The sequence below is a fragment of the Benincasa hispida genome, chromosome 3 (assembly GCF_027475165.1).
Source record: "Benincasa hispida cultivar pf3 chromosome 3, pf3_genome.v1.1, whole genome shotgun sequence".
In the NCBI taxonomy this organism is placed as follows: domain Eukaryota; kingdom Viridiplantae; phylum Streptophyta; class Magnoliopsida; order Cucurbitales; family Cucurbitaceae; genus Benincasa; species Benincasa hispida.
The window spans coordinates 13,249,345-13,268,645 of NC_143480.1; the positions used below are offsets into that span (position 1 = coordinate 13,249,345).

General features: G+C 36.5%; 4 protein-coding genes across 7 annotated transcripts; 3 read left to right on the plus strand and 1 right to left on the minus strand.

The window, feature by feature from the left end:
* Positions 1-452: 452 nt before the first annotated feature.
* On the plus strand, positions 453-5,093 carry LOC120073299 (calcium-dependent protein kinase 2-like). The gene is made up of 8 exons (XM_039026051.2): positions 453-1,755; positions 2,429-2,572; positions 2,698-2,850; positions 3,166-3,281; positions 3,910-4,077; positions 4,157-4,284; positions 4,436-4,535; positions 4,643-5,093. The coding sequence occupies exons 1-8, from the start codon at positions 981-983 to the stop codon at positions 4,721-4,723; spliced, it is 1,665 nt and encodes a 554-aa protein (XP_038881979.1). The 5' UTR covers positions 453-980; the 3' UTR covers positions 4,724-5,093.
* A 196-nt stretch (positions 5,094-5,289) lies between these two features.
* Positions 5,290-11,302, minus strand: LOC120073297 (Met-10+ like family protein / kelch repeat-containing protein). Its single transcript, XM_039026050.2, has 9 exons — positions 10,283-11,302; positions 9,486-9,873; positions 8,043-9,224; positions 7,669-7,798; positions 7,127-7,362; positions 6,650-6,785; positions 6,243-6,319; positions 5,886-5,992; positions 5,290-5,789 (listed from the first exon to the last, which is right to left on the minus strand). Exons 1-9 carry the CDS (start codon positions 11,052-11,054, stop codon positions 5,686-5,688), a joined length of 3,132 nt encoding a protein of 1,043 aa, XP_038881978.1. The 5' UTR covers positions 11,055-11,302; the 3' UTR covers positions 5,290-5,685.
* LOC120073300 (ATP synthase gamma chain, chloroplastic-like) lies at positions 11,287-13,026 on the plus strand. The gene has a single exon (XM_039026052.2). It carries the CDS (start codon positions 11,599-11,601, stop codon positions 12,712-12,714), a length of 1,116 nt encoding a protein of 371 aa, XP_038881980.1. The 5' UTR covers positions 11,287-11,598; the 3' UTR covers positions 12,715-13,026.
* A 2,973-nt stretch (positions 13,027-15,999) lies between these two features.
* LOC120072694 (uncharacterized) lies at positions 16,000-18,370 on the plus strand. Of its 4 annotated transcripts, XM_039025146.2 has the most exons (3): positions 16,001-17,010; positions 17,124-17,189; positions 17,488-18,370. In XM_039025146.2, exon 3 carries the CDS (start codon positions 17,499-17,501, stop codon positions 18,084-18,086), a length of 588 nt encoding a protein of 195 aa, XP_038881074.1. In that variant the 5' UTR covers positions 16,001-17,010; positions 17,124-17,189; positions 17,488-17,498; the 3' UTR covers positions 18,087-18,370. The 4 variants fall into 4 exon arrangements, with proteins under 4 accessions (XP_038881076.1, XP_038881074.1, XP_038881073.1 ...); XM_039025148.2 differs by lacking the exon at positions 17,124-17,189 and having other exon boundaries at positions 16,000-16,321; XM_039025145.2 differs by having other exon boundaries at positions 16,328-17,189.
* Positions 18,371-19,301: the final 931 nt, after the last annotated feature.

Here is a 19,301-nt window from a genome sequence, read left to right on the forward strand (position 1 = left end):
ACAAAGAAAACCAGTCAGACCAAGGTGATTGAAGAAGAAAAGAAGATTGCTATTCCAATGGGCTGGTTTCATGGATACAAAAAATATTGTTCATTAGTCCAATTAGTCAGTTTTATCAAAATATTGTCCACTATAATACATAAGTATTCTTGTATTTTTTCCCCTAAAAAAGAATACTTTTAAGTTTAACTTATATTCCTTTATGACAAATCGATTTCTTTCTTATAAACATTTTCTTCTCTGTAATGTACTTTTTAGGAACATTTATCATTGCATTTTGTATAATTCTTTTTAATAAAGATCCACTTTCTGTTACTTCAGTTTTCACAATTGTATGAGAGTGATGTATTTTGGTGTACATTATTTTTCCTCATTCACATAAGATGTATTCTTTTTCCTCTCCATACATTTTGCTTCACTTTAAATCCAAAACCCAATAGTTTTTTTTTTTTTTTTTTTTTTTTGAGACGAAAAAACCCAATGGTTATTCATATATACTTATGGATGAAATTTAAAGCTGAAACCTACCAAAGAAAAAAATAAATTAATTAAAATTAAGTTTTCTTAAAATTAAATCAAATAAGAATGTTAAAAGAAAAAAAAAGAAAAAAAAAGAAAAAAAGAAAAATTGTGCGCAGCTTCCGGTGCAATTCTCAAGAAATGTTGAGTTGACTAAAACTAGCTTTTAAGTCAAGGGACAAACAGGGAGAGTACTGGTTGGCCACATTACTGAGCAATTTTTTGCCCAATCTTTGGGTTTTTGTTTTCTTTCAGACTTTGAATTTTCATCCCTCTTTCGTCTCACAAAAACCAAATTTCTTGAATACCCTTTTTCGTGTTCTTGTTCTTCTGAGCTTCTAAAATCCCTTTTTCCCGGAGCGTCAGATTTGTTCTTTAACATTCCCAGAAATCCAATCCCCATTTGGGTCTTTTTTTTACTGAAAATATCCCTCTCCGCATTGACACTTACTGATTAGATTATGGGTTGCTGTAGCAGCACGCAAAAGCCTCCATCATCAGGAATTAATGGGTTTGATTCAGCGACAGGGATTGCAACCAGAGGTCCATATCAATCTTACCAACCTCAGTCCACTGTACCAACTCCTCACAAGGTATCAGCCCCTCAAACCCAAATCCCATCTAATAGAAATCAGCCTCAGCCACCACCAACGGGGGAGCATCTGCCGTCAGTTTCTGCTTTCCCAAAGCCTGCGGTTGCTACTCCTAGAACAGCCCAAAATTACCCAGAAACCATTTTGGGTAGGCCTTATGATGATATTAAAAAGTACTATACTCTTGGAAAAGAATTGGGTAGAGGTCAATTTGGTATTACCTATTTGTGTACTGAGAATTCCACTGGCCAAACTTATGCTTGCAAATCTATACTCAAACGGAAACTTATTAGTAAGAATGACAAGGATGATATGAAGAGGGAAATTCTGATTCTGCAGCATCTTTCTGGACAGCCAAACATTGTTGAGTTCAAAGGTGCTTATGAGGATAGATATTCGGTTCATTTGGTGATGGAACTTTGTGCTGGTGGGGAGCTTTTTGATAGGATTATTGCCAAGGGTCAATACTCTGAGAAGGCTGCTGCTGAAATTTGTCGTGCTATTGTGAATGTTGTTCAAATATGCCATTTTATGGGGGTTATGCACCGTGATCTGAAGCCTGAAAATTTCTTGTTGGCTAGCAAGAAAGAGGGAGCAATGCTAAAAGCTACTGATTTTGGACTGTCTGTTTTCATTGAAGAAGGTTCATCTTTTTGTTTTCTTTTACCCTCTTGGATTGATGTAGTTTCTGAACTAAAAGCTAACTTTTTCTACTTGCTTAGAATCCATAAGTACGCTTTCATATCTGGAATATATACTCCAAATGGATTCAGTTGATGCAATTGAATTCACACGTTAAGTAGTGAAATTATTCCGATGCCATTATGGCTCAAGTGGTCTCCATGTGATATGAGAATTTTGATTATCACTACATTTCAGCAATTTGTACCTTTCATAGGGCATGCTTCAAAAGTTAAAAGGTTATCAATCTGCCGTGCATTTTAGGTAATTTGATCATCATGTGTCCCTTTCTCCCTGACCCTGGGGCAAACCAGAGATCAGAAAATGATGATTAATATAGATAATGGTGATTTAGATTGGGATTGTGTCTACTATTTTGTAGAATTTGGCTGATACTTTGGGCATAGATGTATGGCCTGTCAAAATCAATGATTTGGCATCTCTTAATGGAACCAGTTTGTAAATTTCATTCTATTCTTGCCCATTTTCTATCACTCTTTTTTATTGTGTATGTGAATGAGCTTCTATTAATATCCTACTCTCTTATGCCACTTGAAGAAATGAAAACTCTATGATAACTTAGTGATGATCCATGTGCTAAACTGCTAATGAATGTGTTTTGTAACTAATCTCAGGTAAAGTGTACCGTGACATAGTTGGCAGTGCTTACTATGTTGCTCCTGAAGTGTTGAGGCGAAATTATGGGAAGGAAATTGATGTTTGGAGTGCAGGAGTTATTTTGTACATCCTTCTCAGTGGTGTGCCTCCATTCTGGGCAGGTAAAGTTTGCCACAATAATTTTTTTTTTAAAAAAAAAATTCACATTCTATTATATTATAGTTTCAGTTTGTAAAACTGCGAAAGGAAAATGTGTTCATTTGCCTTTATAAATTTAAAATGGCAGAAAATGAGAAAGGAATATTTGATGCCATACTGCAAGGAGATATTGATTTTGCTAGTGCACCATGGCCAACAATATCTGAAAGCGCTAAAGATCTTGTGAGGAAAATGCTGACACAGGATCCGAGGAAGAGAATTACTCCTGCTCAAGTTCTAGGTATCAACCAATCCTTATGTATGTGTGTATTAGAAAAATTTTCGGTTTCACATTTGGCACTCTTGGTTTTCTACAATGCTGATGCCAGAAAATATACTTCTGTTATATGTCGAAGTTTCTTTTTTTTTCTTAATTTGTGTCCTATTTGGCCTATTATTATTTACAAACAGGAAGAGGGGACCAAAGTGATTGCCATTTTTCTCTTTGCAGTCTTCCATAGTTATCACATTCGGAATTTGGGAATTTTGTATCTTTTAATTATCTAGGCTAATGATATTAGTTGTGTGGGGGCTGACACCTGAAGTTTTCATCTAGAACATCCATGGATCATAGAAGGTGGAGAAGCATCAGACAAACCAATAGACAACGCAGTTCTGTCTAGAATGAAGCAATTCAGGGCAATGAATAAGCTTAAGAAGCTTGCTTTGAAGGTAATTTATAAACTGTTATCAGGCTCCCGTTTATTGTTTGATAATATCTATCTTAGTTGCAGAAGAAATGTAATGTTGTCTTGCTTTCTAGGATCTGCGTGAACAAAAGGTCAATTCCTTCAATAGAATACAATTGATGTACACCACACTGCATTTCTTTTGTGCATATTGAGAACATTAAGATATTTGATGTATATGTTCCGTCTCTATGGGCTAAGGACACCATTCCTGAGCACATTTGATAATGACGATGTTACTTTAGTGGGTTTAAATATTGACCACACTTCAAGTAAATACTCTAAACAAATTAAGGGTCTGTATGGAGTGATTACTAAGTCCTTAAAAATGTGTTTTGAAGTAACAATAAATATTTTAAGTAGTTAGAAAGTCATTCCAAACAGACTTTGTTGCTTCCCTTTTCATTTAAGTGTATCGAAATGTTTGTTCAACTTGTAAAGTTTTTGTAACCACCTATCGAAATCTCCATTGGCATTAGAAGGAGGCCTTGTTCTTTGCCTCTATGTGAACTTTTTGTCGTTCATACAATGTTTCTTTTCTATTTTCCTTCTTCTCAATTCTTATATTTGAGCCCCTCTTATACATCGAGCCCCTCTTATATACATCGTAGGTCATTGCGGAAAACTTATCTGAAGAAGAAATCAAAGGCCTTAAAGCTATGTTTGCAAACATAGATACTGACAATAGTGGCACAATCACCTATGAAGAGTTGAAGACAGGTTTAGCTCGGCTTGGTTCACGGCTCTCAGAGGCTGAAGTGAAACAACTAATGGAAGCTGTAAGTAAATACTTTCCCCCAATGCTGTTAATTGGTTTTTGCTTAAGAACTCTCTGATAGCAAGGTGCAAACTTTTCAGGCTGATGTGGATGGAAATGGATCGATCGATTACATTGAGTTTATCTCTGCAACCATGCATAGGCACAGACTAGAGAGAGATGAACACTTACACAAAGCTTTTCAGTTTTTTGACAAGGATAGTAGTGGGTAAGTCAGGAACTTCCTGATCCTAACTTGATCCAAATCTGTAATTCAAGTTCATGCAAGAAAATAACGTTGAAGAACTTCAATAATTTGCAATGACCTGTAATATATATGCCTTCACATGACTGAGCTTTACTATTGGTTGTGATAATAGTTTCATTACAAAAGATGAACTGGAAACTGCTATGAAGGATTATGGCATGGGTGATGAAGCCAGCATCAGGGAAATTATCTCTGAGGTTGACACAGATAATGTAAGTTGTTCATGTTTTAAAATTTCAAGCTCCTTAATCAAAGGCCAAAAATAAGCTTTTCTTGTGGGTATATTGATTTTCAACTCACTATTTTTTGCTTGGCATAGGATGGTAGAATCAACTACCAGGAGTTCTGCGCAATGATGAGAAGTGGAACAACACAACCAGGAAAACTCTTAATTTCTTAGAAGCAAATTCAAACTTCAAAGCGGTGTGTATATGTGAATGAGTTGCCAACAGATTCGACTCTGCCGGGATCGATCTGACTGATTGCCAGGCTCTTAAATTCAGACATCAAAAACTTGTCAATTTTTTCCCTTTTTCCTTTGCTGCCTTGGCTTGAGATTAGTACTTCCCTGAGAAATAGAGGTGAGTATTGTGTATATGTAGCCTGTCTTTTTGTCTTTCAGCTGTTACCTAACCGAAGAATCTTGCAACAGCAAGCTAATAGTTTTCATTCCTGTCATTTTTCAGTTCTGTTTGATTGTTAAACTATTGTTTAGAAGAAATTGATATCTGTTTGACATAAAATTAAAAAGAACTGCTTGATCTGATCAACTACTTGATACATTCTTGAAGAGTAGTTTCAACAGAAACATTAGAATCAAATCCACTTATGTTTTTCAACTGAAGGAAGATAATTGAATGGACTTGATTCTTTCCCAATGGATGTCTTGTTCGTTTACTCAGGTTAATAATTCATAGGTCAATATCTTAGAACTGCTTCTAAACAGTTTGGAAAATTTGGACAAACTTTTCATTGCATCCTTCATCATGGTGTCTTCTATATATTTAAAAATATATATATATGGCTTTTCATGTAACGTTCTTACATAATCAAAATGTAATTGTACCATGCAACAATATCACATGAACAAGAAGCCCTCTGTGTACGGATAATTCAACCATCTACCCTATTTTAAGATTTTGTTGTTAAAACATCACCGATTCCAAAAACTCCAACATTGAGCAAAAAGAACAGTTCTCAACTTGCATGAATTATAATGCTTGTGACAAACGCTTCATATAAACCACCCCTTCAAAGTCGTATCAAGGCGATCAAGACAGCTTTTTGGGTCTTGTGTGTATAAACCATTACCATCACCGTAGCTCATCTAGATTCATGCAGAAAGCAAATTCCTCAACTGTTCTATTGAGTCCTTTTGCATTGAACATCCGCAACAAGATGGCGAATGTGAGGGGCGTACCATTTTACTCTCTCGACATGTTCTATCGAGATATCCCAACAATGACCTGAAATAGAAAATCACTCAAGTCAATTTTAGATCAAATGGTTTTTATATTTATAAATATTCCCAACTTGGAAAAAAAATGGAAGAAAAAAGAAACCTTCAGATTTAGCAATTTCTGTTATCGAGTGTAGGAGGTGTTGAGTCCACTGTTCTTCTTTCGAGTCCTTCACATTACCATGCACATGTAGTGTCCCACCTTCACTTCTGCATATTTGGTTTCAGCATTGAATGAAATTATTGAAGATGATGACGTAGATTAGAAAAAGCATAGTACTCGTCATGAATGAAGCAAGAAAAGGAAGTCTTCATTCAAATATGTGGTTTTTCAACTTTTGATAGCATATAAGTGCCTCAGGAGGTGAAGCCATCTCATGGTCAGATAATCAAAAAATTATAAATGAAGTATATAGGAGGTTCCTAAGATGCAATCCGAATCCAAGGCACAAAATATCACCTCAATGCCCTTACAGCAGTTACCCAGCTACCCTCACTTGTTGGAAGAAGACCAAGACAAACCCGATCAGCAACTCCCTAAAAAACAATAACAAAATACAATACGGAGCAGCAGTAAATTTCCATCCAAAGAAGTATATCAGACCTTACAAATCTATTACTATCTGAGGATGGATGCATGGGTGTAATGTAAATACTCTTTATCCCTATTCCGAGTTACAAACCAAGTATTTTTGGTTGAAATAAGATGATATTAACTTTTAAATGATAACCTTCCACACTCCCTAGTAAGTCCATAATACTGTTTAAACCCTAAACCCTAATCAATGAGTCCTAAGTCTAATTAATATGAGCCGCTAATAACACATTCTTAAATTTGGAAAGTAGATTTTAGAGAACTGAATGAACCTTAGGTGCTGTTTCCCGGTTATCTCCTTCAAGAACAACACAACGATTGCTCACGCAATTAGCTTGTAAATTACGTTTAAGTGCCTCAATTGCGTGAGGATTCCACTCACAAGCATAGACCAGCTTTGCTTTAGCCCTGATCAGTCAATAGGCACCAAAGTTATAAATGCATAAGAATTTCGAAAAAATGTTTGTCATAATTTATTTCATGAGCAAACATGGATTGTTCTTAATGTCTTCACTGTGTCATTAATCTATGGAGCTCGGCAAAAATGAAAATATTGGCCAACTTTTTAGCTTAATATAAATTGTCAAGAGATGTTACTGCCCTAACTTCGACAAATCTGTGGTTGGCCAATTTGACATTAACACAATTTAGATGAATCAGAAGAAAAACTAATCGGAAATATCGTAATCAATTTGAAGAGGAAGGAATAGAAGAAAGAAAGAAAGTGGTCAAAGAACAAAGTAATGTACCCGACAAGAAACGGCAACACAAAATATCCAATTCCAGCAAATAAATCCACAATGGTCTCCTCTTTACAATCTTGATGGGCCATCCGTAGCTTCTCAGAAAGATTTCCCCAGGAAAACATGCACTTAGTGGCATCGAAAGAATAACTTATTCCATTTTCTCTATGGTCAACCCAACCATTATCCCCCACAAGAATCTCCAAGTTACTATCCCTTGTACCAGTAGAAGCAACCCTTCCCTAAAAAAATATGTGCAAGTAACAAAGACAAGTTAATTTATAAATTTCTGGGAGTTCAAATCTCCTAAAAAATGTCATTTACTGATTGAAAAGCAGATAAAAGAATGAAGAGCAGATAATAATCGTTTTGAACTAATGATCTCAGCTGATCTTTTTCTTTTCTGGTAAAAGAATTATTAAAAAAAAATCATGTTCAACTCCTGAAGGTGCAATTGAAGTAAGTTAAAGATGGCGTATTGCCCAGAGCAAGGGAGAGTGAGTTAGAGACACCTATTAAGTTGGATCCAAGGTTCATAAGGAACTTACTTGGCGAGCAAGACAATCAGTACCAAGTAATTTGGCAACCAATGGCCACAGCTCCACCCCAATAGCATCCCATGTAGGATCCTTAAAAGATGTGACTGGAAGCACAACAATATCCCCAAGTCTCTCCCATCTGAGAAAGCCAATAGATTTAACTTTTAGCAAGTGCAAAGCAATAAAATCATATCCACTCACAGAAGTGCCAGCATGATTGTCGGATACCTATTAAAGCATTTCTAACAGAAATGACATGTTCTTACCCTTTTCTACAATTAGGACGCCATATCAAACCTTGTGATACATACATCAATTCGAAATATTGAAAAAAAAAACATGCAGATGGCAGGATGGAAGAAAAAAGAAAACCTCACACACACCTTGTTGGCAGCTCCTCCAAAAGTCCTTCAGATAAGCCATTATGCTTTAGCAAGGAGGATACAGCTTCACTCATCTTTTTATAGGGAGATTTGGTTGCTGTTTTTATGTCAACAACTTCATCCACCAGTTTAGTTGCACCACATTTCTTTAAAACATTCAAAGCTTTTAAGTTAGAGGTCAGGCATCCTTCCCAACTTTCAGGTCCTGATACACGAAAGTCATTCTCCTGTTCAAGTTGATCTCCCCACCAGGACTGCTTTTCATCAAATATATCACAGAATTTGCCATTCACTGGAAAACAAATATGTGTTCCACTACCTCGTGAAGAAACATTTCTACCCATATCCAGCCATCCAAACTTCTTTAAAATGTCTTTCACTAATTTTGCATACTTTCTTTCAATTTGTAAAACCCAATACAAAGCACCTTCTTTTTGTTCATGTGAATTGGATTTTTTAATATCCAAAATAAAGCCAGACGCTTCATTAAAACATTGAGCATTTCCGTTGGGGATACATTCTGGTTCTCTGTTCTCCTTCTCCAAGTCTTCAACTGGATGAGTCGCAAGCTTTTCTGTGTTTCCAGAATCCCCTAAAATAATCTCTGAGGACATCAATGGATGCAACCTAATCTTCATTGGCTCACTAAAGGTCGTCCCAAATGCATAACATGATGCCCCACCACCGACTAGAACAAGATCATCACCAACAACACTGGCTGTGCTACGAACAAATAATTCTTTGCCAATACAATTTAGGGACACATGCCTCCAACAACGACATTGCAAATCAAATAATGCTAACTCTTGATAGGTTTGCGTCACAGGGCAACCTCCAATAATTCCAAGATAATTTTTATACACAAACATTGCATGGGAGAACCTTGCACTCGGAGTTATCCCAGCTATATTTTCTTTCTTCCAATAACAAGTATCCGTATCAAAAGAATACAAGTCTCCAAGAGTTTTCTCCCCATCATACCCCCCAAACATATAAATATGTGACCCATAAGACACCATTGAGTGTGAATGACGACCACATGGCTGTTCACCACCAGCCTGTATTTCTTTCCACTGATGACTATCTGAGTCCAGGACAATCAAGGAAGATGAGATTTTGTCATTCTCTAGTCCACCAAACACATAAATTTTTGAGCCTACTCCTGCTGCAGCATGCCGGTGCCTGCATTAGAACTGTGAACATTAAGAATAGGAACGAGGTAAATTGTGTGAATCAGATAAGCATCCATTAATTGACCTGTTGCATTAGAACTCTAACAGTAGGGGTAGGGTGGGGGGGGAAGCTCTTTAGATTTTATTACTTGTTGCTTCTAGTCAATCCCTCGGTTCTTTAACCTTCTCTTACGAAAAGGATATTTCTCACACAGAAAGGAAACTGAAATGACAAAACGGCACAAAGACAATGCAGGAACCAAAACTTCACCTAGGTGAAAAGGGGCTTCCACTGCATTTTAGTAACGTCCATTTTTCCTGAGTGATATCAAAGACCCATACATCATTCAGAATGCACGTAGGATCTGTCCTGCCACCAATAACGTAAAGATGGTCTCCAACCAAAGATGATGTGTGACCCAAACGAGGAGATGGACTATCCTCTACATTGATTGTCTGCAATGTGCATGACAACATATCTAGTTGCAATAAATCATTTCTTCTTGCATGTCTGCCCATGCCTCCGAAACCACCAAAAGCAATAACTTTATTGTGGATAGTAGTGGCCGAGTGCCCCCAAATAAAAAGCTTCTCGATAGGTTCTCCAGCAATGTCTATCTGTTCAACAGATAGACTATAACTGTATGCTTCTGATGATCCTGCCAATGATTCAAAGACTCAGACTTGCTTTCAGATTAAAAGGAAAGGAGTCCTGCAATTACAAAATATCAGTAACAGTCAATACTACTTGGACTAGAATCAATACACCTTAATTACAGCATGTACATGTCTAAAGAACGTTGTCTATTTTATCATTTAAGTTGATACTTTGTTTGTCAAAGATGAAGAGATTTCTCCTGTTCTTTCAACACATAGTTTCATACAATATGAAACTAGTGCTAAGACTCTTCATTACCCTCTATATCTAATAATTGAAAAGTAGATATTAATCACCAACAGTTCCAATTACAAATTTCTCTCACGTTAAACATGAACGGGTTGCATTATCCATATACCAAAACATACGACGCTTAAATAATTGGAATTTTCAGATAGTGATCAAATTACCAGAATTGGCATTCCTAACCCCGCCTTCCAGCGCTGCACCATCATCATCATCAGCACAACCATGTTCCTTGCTGTCCAGTGAATCATTGACATCCTCCATTGTCTCCCTCGATGAGTTTCCAAGACACGTTAGCGAAACATTAGAAACACTACTTTGCAATGCCCTCAGAAACCCATCGGTTCTCTTCTTATTGGCCACCATCTTCTCATTTGCTACATCGACAAGGTACTGGACATACTCGGGCGAGACCATAATCTTCTCGGTAGTCCCCAGCGGCACCTCCATTCGAATCGAACAGCGTATTGCAATTATCACACGCTTACTAGCACAGGTAATGCCTGATTCTCTGAACCCACAAGATATAGCAGTGGAAACCAGAGCCTGAGCTGATCCAAGATCCTTGCATTCAACTGCTATTATCAGAGGTTCAAACCTGAACACAAGCTCAGATAACTCCCTATTAGTTGATGGAGAACGGAAGAGGAGGTCGATCACCGAGTTGGGTTCGGCAAACTCATGACTAACAAAGAGCCAAGAACCACCTAGGGCTTTCTTCTTCGGCTTCGGGGCGGCGGCAGAGGTGGTACAGACTGGTTGGGCGAGAATAGAAATACGACCAGAGCAGGAACTTGTGGTGAAATAAGACGGATGGTTGTTGAGAGTGTTGATGAGAGGAATGATTGGAGTATCCAAGCTTCCCTTGGGTGATTTATCGGCCTCAGTTGAGCCCAGTGAAGCCATAGTCGCAGCTTTCCTCTTCTCAAATTCCATTCTCTTCGCTGCTTTCAAAAGCCTCCCCAAAATCCCAACCAGAATCGAAGGAGTTTCAACAACAGGGGAAAACGGCGGGCGATGAAGATTGAAGAAGAAGTGAAACTGGTTCTCCCTTGAATTGGGCCAATGGCCCGTGTATCCATCCAAACATGGGCCGACCGAAGCCCATTCCGTTTACCCTTTTTCGTCTCTTTTCTAGGCGGGGGGGTTGCGTTTCTCGGCTAGGGGACAGATCAAACTCAGACGAATTGGAGTCGCGCAGCCGCATACACCATCCACAGTCAAATAGGAATGTACAAAGATCATGCCCCATCAGCGCGCGTAATGGAGCCCACCAGCAATCTGAAACGATGAAAATCGTTATCATAAACCTGATCCTAATTCGTCTGTTTCCCTCCACTCATTTCCCTCCTTCGTCCCTCAGAACAAAAGGCTCCAAAATGAAGATAATACCACTGAGAAACGCATCTGAAAGAACACTTGATCACCCACCAGACCCTTTTCTCTGAATCAAAGCCGAGAAGGTCGTCCATTAAAGATCATGGCTTGCTCAAACTTGACAATGTGGGTATCCTCAAAACCGTCTTCATCCGATGCCTCTGTTCTTTCTTTTCGGCCATTTAATCCTCTTCAAGTTCCTTCGCAAGGCTCTGCCTCGCGATCCTTGTCTGTCACTCCGATTCAGTGCGGCCTCCGTGAGCTTCGAGAACGGATTGATTCAGTGAAGAACACCCAGAAAATTACCGAGGCTATGAAGCTTGTTGCTGCTGCCAAAGTGCGTAGAGCTCAAGAAGCTGTTGTTAATGGAAGACCATTCTCGGAGTCTCTAGTTGAAGTTCTTTACAACATCAACGAGCAGCTCCAAACCGAAGATATAGATGTTCCTCTGACAAAAGTCCGACCAGTCAAGAAAGTTGCTTTGATTGTTGTAACAGGGGATCGAGGCCTCTGCGGCAGTTTCAATAACATGATCATCAAAAAGGCAGAATCCAGAATCGCAGAATTGAAGACCCTTGGTCTTGATTATACAGTCATTAGCGTGGGCAAGAAGGGGAATTCGTATTTCCTTCGCCGGCCTTACATCCCAGTAGATAGATTTCTTGAGGGTGGTTCACTGCCGACGGCTAAAGAAGCTCAAGCCATTGCAGACGATGTTTTTTCCCTCTTTATCAGCGAAGAGGTCGACAAAGTCGAGCTTCTGTACACCAAATTCGTGTCATTAGTTAAATCAGACCCTGTGATCCACACTCTGCTTCCATTGTCACCTAAAGGAGAGATTTGTGATATTAATGGTGTTTGTGTTGATGCCGCAGAGGATGAGTTCTTCAGATTGACGACAAAAGAAGGAAAATTGACCGTAGAGAGAGATGCCGTGAGGACAAAAACCTCAGATTTCTCCCCAATTTTACAGTTTGAGCAGGACCCAGTTCAGATTCTTGATGCTTTATTACCTCTCTATTTGAACAGTCAAATTTTGAGGTCATTGCAGGAATCATTAGCTAGTGAACTTGCAGCCAGAATGAGTGCCATGAGCAATGCAACTGACAATGCAAGCGAGTTGAAGAAGACACTTTCTATTGTTTACAACAGACAGCGGCAAGCCAAAATCACTGGCGAGATTTTGGAGATTGTTGCCGGTGCCAACGCTTTGACTTGAGTCAGTTTTATGCTACTTTTAGGTACTTTCCACTGAGAATTCATTAAAAATAAACTATGCCCATTTAAGAACTATGACATATTTAACAAATTCCTTAGAAGTCTCATCCCATCACAAACCAGTGCAATGAGACAATGGGGCAATGTGTCTTGGAAAATAAGACAATTCTCTACTCGGTGTTTTTGACGCTAGGATTGTTAATAATTCTTGTAATATTTGCACTTTCTGGTGTAGCTCTGCTTTCTTAAGCATTGTTCGAGTATACATAATTATAATAAACGTATCAATTGGGCCTTTTGGCCTTATGGAGTATATCGGTCCATCTGAATTTTATATTACGTCTCTTTTCATATTAACAACAAATAGGATAATGTGCTTTGTTAGATATTATATTAAATTTATTTTTACCCATCAATTTAAGCTTTTAGGTCAATTGATGATTATGATATTAGAGAAGATAGATCTAGGGAGGTCCTGGATTCAAGCCTTGCAATCTCACAAGAGAAGGAGTGTTAAATTGTATTAAATTTGCTTTCATCCATCAGCTTAAATTTTTAAGTCAATTAATGATTTAAGATATTTTCTTAAACCAACAGATTCTTGAACAATGGATATTTTCAAAGTCAAAGGTTATCATAACAATGATTCTACAAATGTGCAAGCCAGGGAAAGTAGAAATGAGAAAGCTGAATGCAAATAAAGTCCAGATTTTGTATGAAATGAAATGAGAAAGCTGAAATTTAAACTGTGTTGTTAAACTCTTAAGATTTAACAAACATGGATTACTTATCAAGTTCTCCTGCAATCATAATAACCATGAGCAATTCTGCAAGATAAGCATGTGTTCCTCTGCAATCTTGACTGGTATAATCCAAATGTGAAGACACACCTATATTTGGTACATGGGCTTGTGTATCAAGTTAAAAGACACTTTAGATTGAAAACTCAAGTGTTTTATACACCTTTTTTTACACTTAAAAACTGTTTTTTTTTTTTAAAAAAAAAAAAAAAACACTCAAAGTCATTCTAAACAAGCTCTGTTTGTTAGTTATAGAAATACTCAACTTAGTCTCTCGACTTTGATATCTACATTTTAGGTGGAGAATATCATGAGTAATAAAATACTTATTTTTAGTATGAGATCTCTTAGAAAGAATTCAGAAGCATATGAATGCATACAAACTTTAGATGTAATATGAACAATACCAGTATAGAGATAAAAATGGTCTTGTGTCCTAAGTAGCAATTAAGTCACATCTTAGACTTAGCAATCCTTGAAAAGTTAAACGAAAGCAGTGAGCCTTAGTCTTAGTTATCTCATATGGATGAGCTTTATTTTATTGAACATACGTGAAGAAAACGTCAAGGGAAGTTATCTAAATAAGTGGATTATTGCATGAGAAAAGGTTTGGGATCACGGTGTCCTAAGTAGCAAGTAAGTCACATCTTTGACTTAGCAATCCTTGAAAAGTTAAACGAAAGCAGTGAGCCTTAGCATTAGTTATCTCATATGGATGAGCTTTATTGAACATACGTGAAGAAAACGTCAAGTGAGGTTATCTAAATAAGTGGAATATTGCATGAGGAAGGTTTGGTAACCCTTTGTTCAAATGAGAATTAGTAAAGACATAATAGAAAAACAGTAGAATTTGATTAATGATAGATCTCTTTAGACAAGAAAACAAATGATCTTTAAGAAGCAAACAAAATAAACAAAATGAACTGTTGTCTTACAGGCCTTGTGTAGAATTTATTAATATTTATCTCAGCTCTTAAGATTCATGTTGTCTCACAGAATGTTAACATTATTTTATCTATGCATATTTATTTATAATAGAAATATTATTTATACTGAAACAGCCAATGATAGTGAAAAGAATGGGAATTAATTACTCCCTTTCCTTTCTGTCTATAGCTATAATGACCATAACAATGAATAAAACCCCTCTACTTTGTAGTCTGTCGGTAAAACTTCTTTGCTGGTGATCACGCGTTCTATCTCTATCATTATACATAAGTAATCAATAAAGTAGAATTGAAAAATGACATGCTTAATTATGCATCATAAAGGGAAACAATATTGACGCAGACAAACAAATCAACAGCAGCCTAAGCAATGGCATCTCAGAGCATTTACAAAGAGGATAGAGGCAAAAAGAAGTTGAAAATGGTCGTAGGAAGCCATTGTTTTTGCAAGAGATTTAAGGGAAATCTGTGGACTTAGATTAAACTTTAGAGGATGAAATCCCATCCCCTTGAAGGAAAGTGATTGAATGAATGAAATAAAGGTTCTGTCTGATCTTATCTTTACTTTATTCAAAGTATTTTCTTTTTCTTCCATAACAGATAAAAGGGTTTTCATTATCTTAATGATTATCACTCTCTCTTGAGTTTGGTTTTTGATTACCCCATTATATGATTTTCAATTCTTTCTTTCTTTCCTACTTGGAATCCACATAGTCTTGGCCTGTTTCAAAGTGAAAGTCCTACTAAGCACTGCAGTTCATTCATAAACTCATCTCTTTAGAATATCTTTAGTACTGCTATAATTCCTTTGTATTTTGACAAGTCATGAAATACTATTTTATAAGGAGATTTTTGTAAGGTTGACCTTTCTTTCGTAACGATTACTTACTTCAGAGAACACTATGCTTTTTATAACGATTATATTAGGGATGATCACGTGTAACCTTAACGCCATAATCATCTCCATCGCGATTTTTTTTTTCTCATCTAAAAAAATAACAAAGTGGGAGAAAAATAGAAAAAAATACAATAGAAAAATGAAAATTACGATGGTCATCACATTAGCGTTAAGAGAGATATGATTATCTCTAACGCGATATATTATAAAATGCAGTGGTACATCTTACGTAAGTAGAATATTAGATTTCAGTAAGATGCTTGTGAATTAATATCCATTAAAAAAAACTTTTTTTATAGGTTTCACCCAATTTTTAAACACTCCTTTTATGGCAAGTTGCCATAAAAAATAATAGTAGTATGAAATTTTTTTCAATATTTTCCCATTTGGTCACTTCAGATCTGTAACATTCTGAGAATTCCATTTTCGAAACTCTCTCTCTCTCTCACTTTTTTTCTGGTTGTAGTGGTGATACAGAAATCTAAGTTAGGCACATTTAAACAAATCGCCACGTCTCCTTCATGTCATTTCAAATTTTATCTTTGGCAAAGTGTTGGTTTCTTATTCACCCTTTCAAAAGTAAGCATTCTTTAGCGTGTTAAATTGGATTACAAAACGACACCCAATACAATGAATTAAGAAACCAGTATCTAAACATTAAAAAAAAAAAGAGTTTGATTGTTTGCCAAAAAACCAAGGTGGTTTCATTTTTTCCCCCTTCTTCTGTCTGGAACTTTTGAAGTTATTCTCAAGAGTTCATAAGAATGAGATGAAATCAGAAGATTTCCAAATAGAAAAAAGGACAGAAAGTGGATCATTTTTCTTGTTTCATGTAAACAGGCCCTCTGCATGAACCGAACATGGAGGGTTGACCCACATTCACTCTTGTGTCATTTTCAAACAGACATTATGATTTGAGCTTTGAGAAGACACCTCACCACCTCTACCTCAATACCAAGACAGGTGCTTCTCTCTTCTCTCTCCCCCCATAAATCCCAAAGCACTTTGAAGCATTGGAGAATGAAGTAATATTAGTGGAAATTTTGAAGTGCTTAAAATCCATGGTGGCCAAAACTTGTCTCACATATCTCAATGCAGAAAGACAGAAGCAAATTAAGTGCTTTTACTACTCTGGCTCCATCTTCAAGGCCACCTTCAGAGATTGAAAAAAGCAATGGAAATAGATTACTGAGGTTTTCGGACTGTAAACTAGGAATGAGATGGGCTGTGCTGTGACTTAAGAAGATAAGGTTACGGAAATCAGTGAGGTTTTTGGTCAGACTTTTTGAGACTCTTACTCATCGTTCCCCATCATCTTTCCCAATCAAGAGCCAGCCTTTTTTTTTTTTCTAAACATACAACAACTTCCCTTGATCTTATTTTTGCTTTGGGTTTTTGTTCGAGTTTCTTTCCAAATCAACCCCATCTTACAATTGAAGGGGGAAAAAATAGTGGTTTAATCCTTTTAACTCAGATTCTCTTCAAATCCCATCGCTTTCTCTTCCAATTATTTCAGCTTTTTGATAGGCCATGAAAGTACAATTCATCTGTTTTTTGTTATCTTTTTTGGGGTTTCCCTATTCTTGCTGGGTGCCATTTCTGAACCTGAACTGAGTCCCTTGAAATTTGTGATTTTCTTTAGTAGTATTCAGGTCAGGCCAAGGGAATTTCTTTTTATTTTCCCTCTTTTTTCCATTTCTTCTCTTAGTTTGTCACGGTTACTTTTGGGACTCTGCACCTCACTCTGCATCTTACTAATTTTCAGAAAAACAATTCTGATAAAAATCCGTGAAAAAGCTTAGTTTCTTTTGAAGAGTGCTCAAACAGGAAGGTAGGTTCATTTCATATTGCTTCTCTCTCTCTTTCTCTCACTGTTCCTTTTTGTTCCCAAGAAGATAACCCAGTTCAGTTCCATCTCATTCTCACTTTTCTCAGCTCAAAAAATGAAACAAAATATGTTATTTTCCCCATATATTTATATTGGAACCAGTGACCCTGTTTTACTCATAGTTAACAAGTGATTGCTTTTCTCATTTTTTTGTTTTACTCCTTGTTCTCTTATTGGCTCATGGACTAAATTTTTCCTTCTTTTTTTTTTTCCTGAACATTGTGGTTGTGTTCTGTTTTAGATCAACCAGAAATGGCAGGTTCCAACACCAGATGGAGTAATGGGTTTCAAGGAAAATCAATCAAAGATGAAGACTTTGATGAAGAAGAAACATGGGGATTTGTCAGTGAAAGAAAAGAAAAAGAAGCTTTGACTCCAATGTCAACAAAATTTAACCATCTCTCTTCTTCTTCTTCTTCTTCTTCTTCTTCTTCTTCCTCCTCCTCTTCCTCTGCTTGGCGCATGCAGATCAGCAGTGCTCCTAAAATGATACCAAAAGCCAAAACAACAGCAAATCAAGAACCCATAACTGTGAAGAGATCATCAGCTCCTTTGGAGATACCAGATTGGTCAAAGATATATGGAAGAAATGGCAATATGGGTTCATGGATAAATAATGAATATGGCTTTGTTGATGGTGCTGCATGTAATGGTTTTGTTAATGATGATGATGATGAAGAGGATGTTCTGGTTCCTCCACATGAATGGATTGCTAGGAAGCTTGCAAGGAGTCAAATTTCATCTTTTTCAGTGTGTGAAGGGATTGGAAGAACATTGAAAGGAAGAGATCTAAGTAAAGTGAGAAATGCCATTTTGACAAAAACTGGTTTTTTGGAGTGATGAAAGAAAAACCATCATCATCATCATCATTTTCCTGATTATTAGACATGAAAAAGAAAGCCCTTTATTTTTCTTCCTTTTTGTTGAAGTAAAATCTTCTGAGTTGGTGATGGAAACTAGAGAAATATCAGGAGAAATTTGAGAAGAACTGTTTGTTTTGGTGTGTGTGTGTTTTCCTTTTTGGGTCGGCATGATCTGACATTTTGTTGTTGCATTTGAGTTTTGGGTAATTGAATTCCAGTTTGGTAATAAAAACAAAATGGTATAGAATAGTGTTTTTCCAAGTTTGCAGTGTTTTTAGAATTTCAGTGTTGAGGAAATGAAGTGCACTGTTGATGAAACGATGTGGGATTGGATAATCTTCCTGTCTTGTCCATTTCCAGGGGCAGGTGTTTGTTTGTCTTGGAAGTTGGAAATACCTCTCTATTCTTTTCCTTTTGGCTCTCTAGGAATTTAATCAACCTTCATAATCTTCTTATTTTTATAAATTACATTTCTAAATCTTATAGATTTTTTAATTTGTTATTATTATTTCTTTTGCAAAGTTTTCAAAATTCAAGCAAATTTTTTAAAGCTAAAAGAGTAGTTTTCTAAATGAAAAATAAAATAAAATTTGGCTATGTATTCAACAACTTCTTTTAAGAAAAGGAGATTATATATATAAAAAAAGTACAATTTTCAAAATTTAAAAAGAAAAAAAACTTTTGGACCTTTTCTTATCTCTGCATCAGTAATGAATTTGTATTTGGATATTAACCTGATGTATTTTATTTGGTTGCGAGTGCATACGTATAACAAGGGAAAAAGTATAGTGACAATTGTTGTGGTTGAATTTGGGTTCTAAAGAAAGTGAATAATTTGAGTTGGATCAACCAAGCTAAGAAACCCAACTCAATGGTTCATTTAGGCTGCGAGACTGGTGGCATTGTGGACTTGGACTTGGTTCCATCTAGCTCTTTGGTCCCATTTCAGAAGGGAGTTAGAAATCCTAGGTCAACCGAGGATATAAATAATACATTTTATAACTGGGAGGATGCAAGTCTGATGTTTTGTTAAAATCTCCTTAAAATAAAAATATGTAGGTGTTTGACAACTTTTTTTCAAAGGTGTTTTTATGTAAGTTTTTGTTTATATTGTTATATACGAAAAGTATTTTTATTAATTTCAAATTAAAATAAAAGAATTTGCTCGCGAAGGTGATGGTTGGAGTTTGTC

What these genes read in the sequence shown, in the direction of transcription:
- LOC120073300 (XM_039026052.2), top strand. Translation starts at nt 11,599, where the DNA reads ATGGCTTGCTCAAACTTGACAATGTGGGTATCCTCAAAACCGTCTTCA.
- LOC120072694 (XM_039025148.2), top strand. Translation starts at nt 17,499, where the DNA reads ATGGCAGGTTCCAACACCAGATGGAGTAATGGGTTTCAAGGAAAATCA.
- LOC120073299 (XM_039026051.2), top strand. Translation starts at nt 981, where the DNA reads ATGGGTTGCTGTAGCAGCACGCAAAAGCCTCCATCATCAGGAATTAAT. An exon ending in TGAAACAACTAATGGAAGCT is followed by an intron (nt 4,078 to 4,156) that starts GTAAGTAAATAC and finishes CAAACTTTTCAG; the next exon opens with GCTGATGTGGATGGAAATGG. An exon ending in TTTGACAAGGATAGTAGTGG is followed by an intron (nt 4,285 to 4,435) that starts GTAAGTCAGGAA and finishes TTGTGATAATAG; the next exon opens with TTTCATTACAAAAGATGAAC.
- LOC120073297 (XM_039026050.2), bottom strand. Translation starts at nt 11,054, where the DNA reads ATGGAATTTGAGAAGAGGAAAGCTGCGACTATGGCTTCACTGGGCTCA. An exon ending in CTGATTGTCTTGCTCGCCAA is followed by an intron (nt 7,363 to 7,668) that starts GTAAGTTCCTTA and finishes ATATTTTTTTAG; the next exon opens with GGAAGGGTTGCTTCTACTGG. An exon ending in ACCGGGAAACAGCACCTAAG is followed by an intron (nt 6,320 to 6,649) that starts GTTCATTCAGTT and finishes ATTGTTTTTTAG; the next exon opens with GGAGTTGCTGATCGGGTTTG.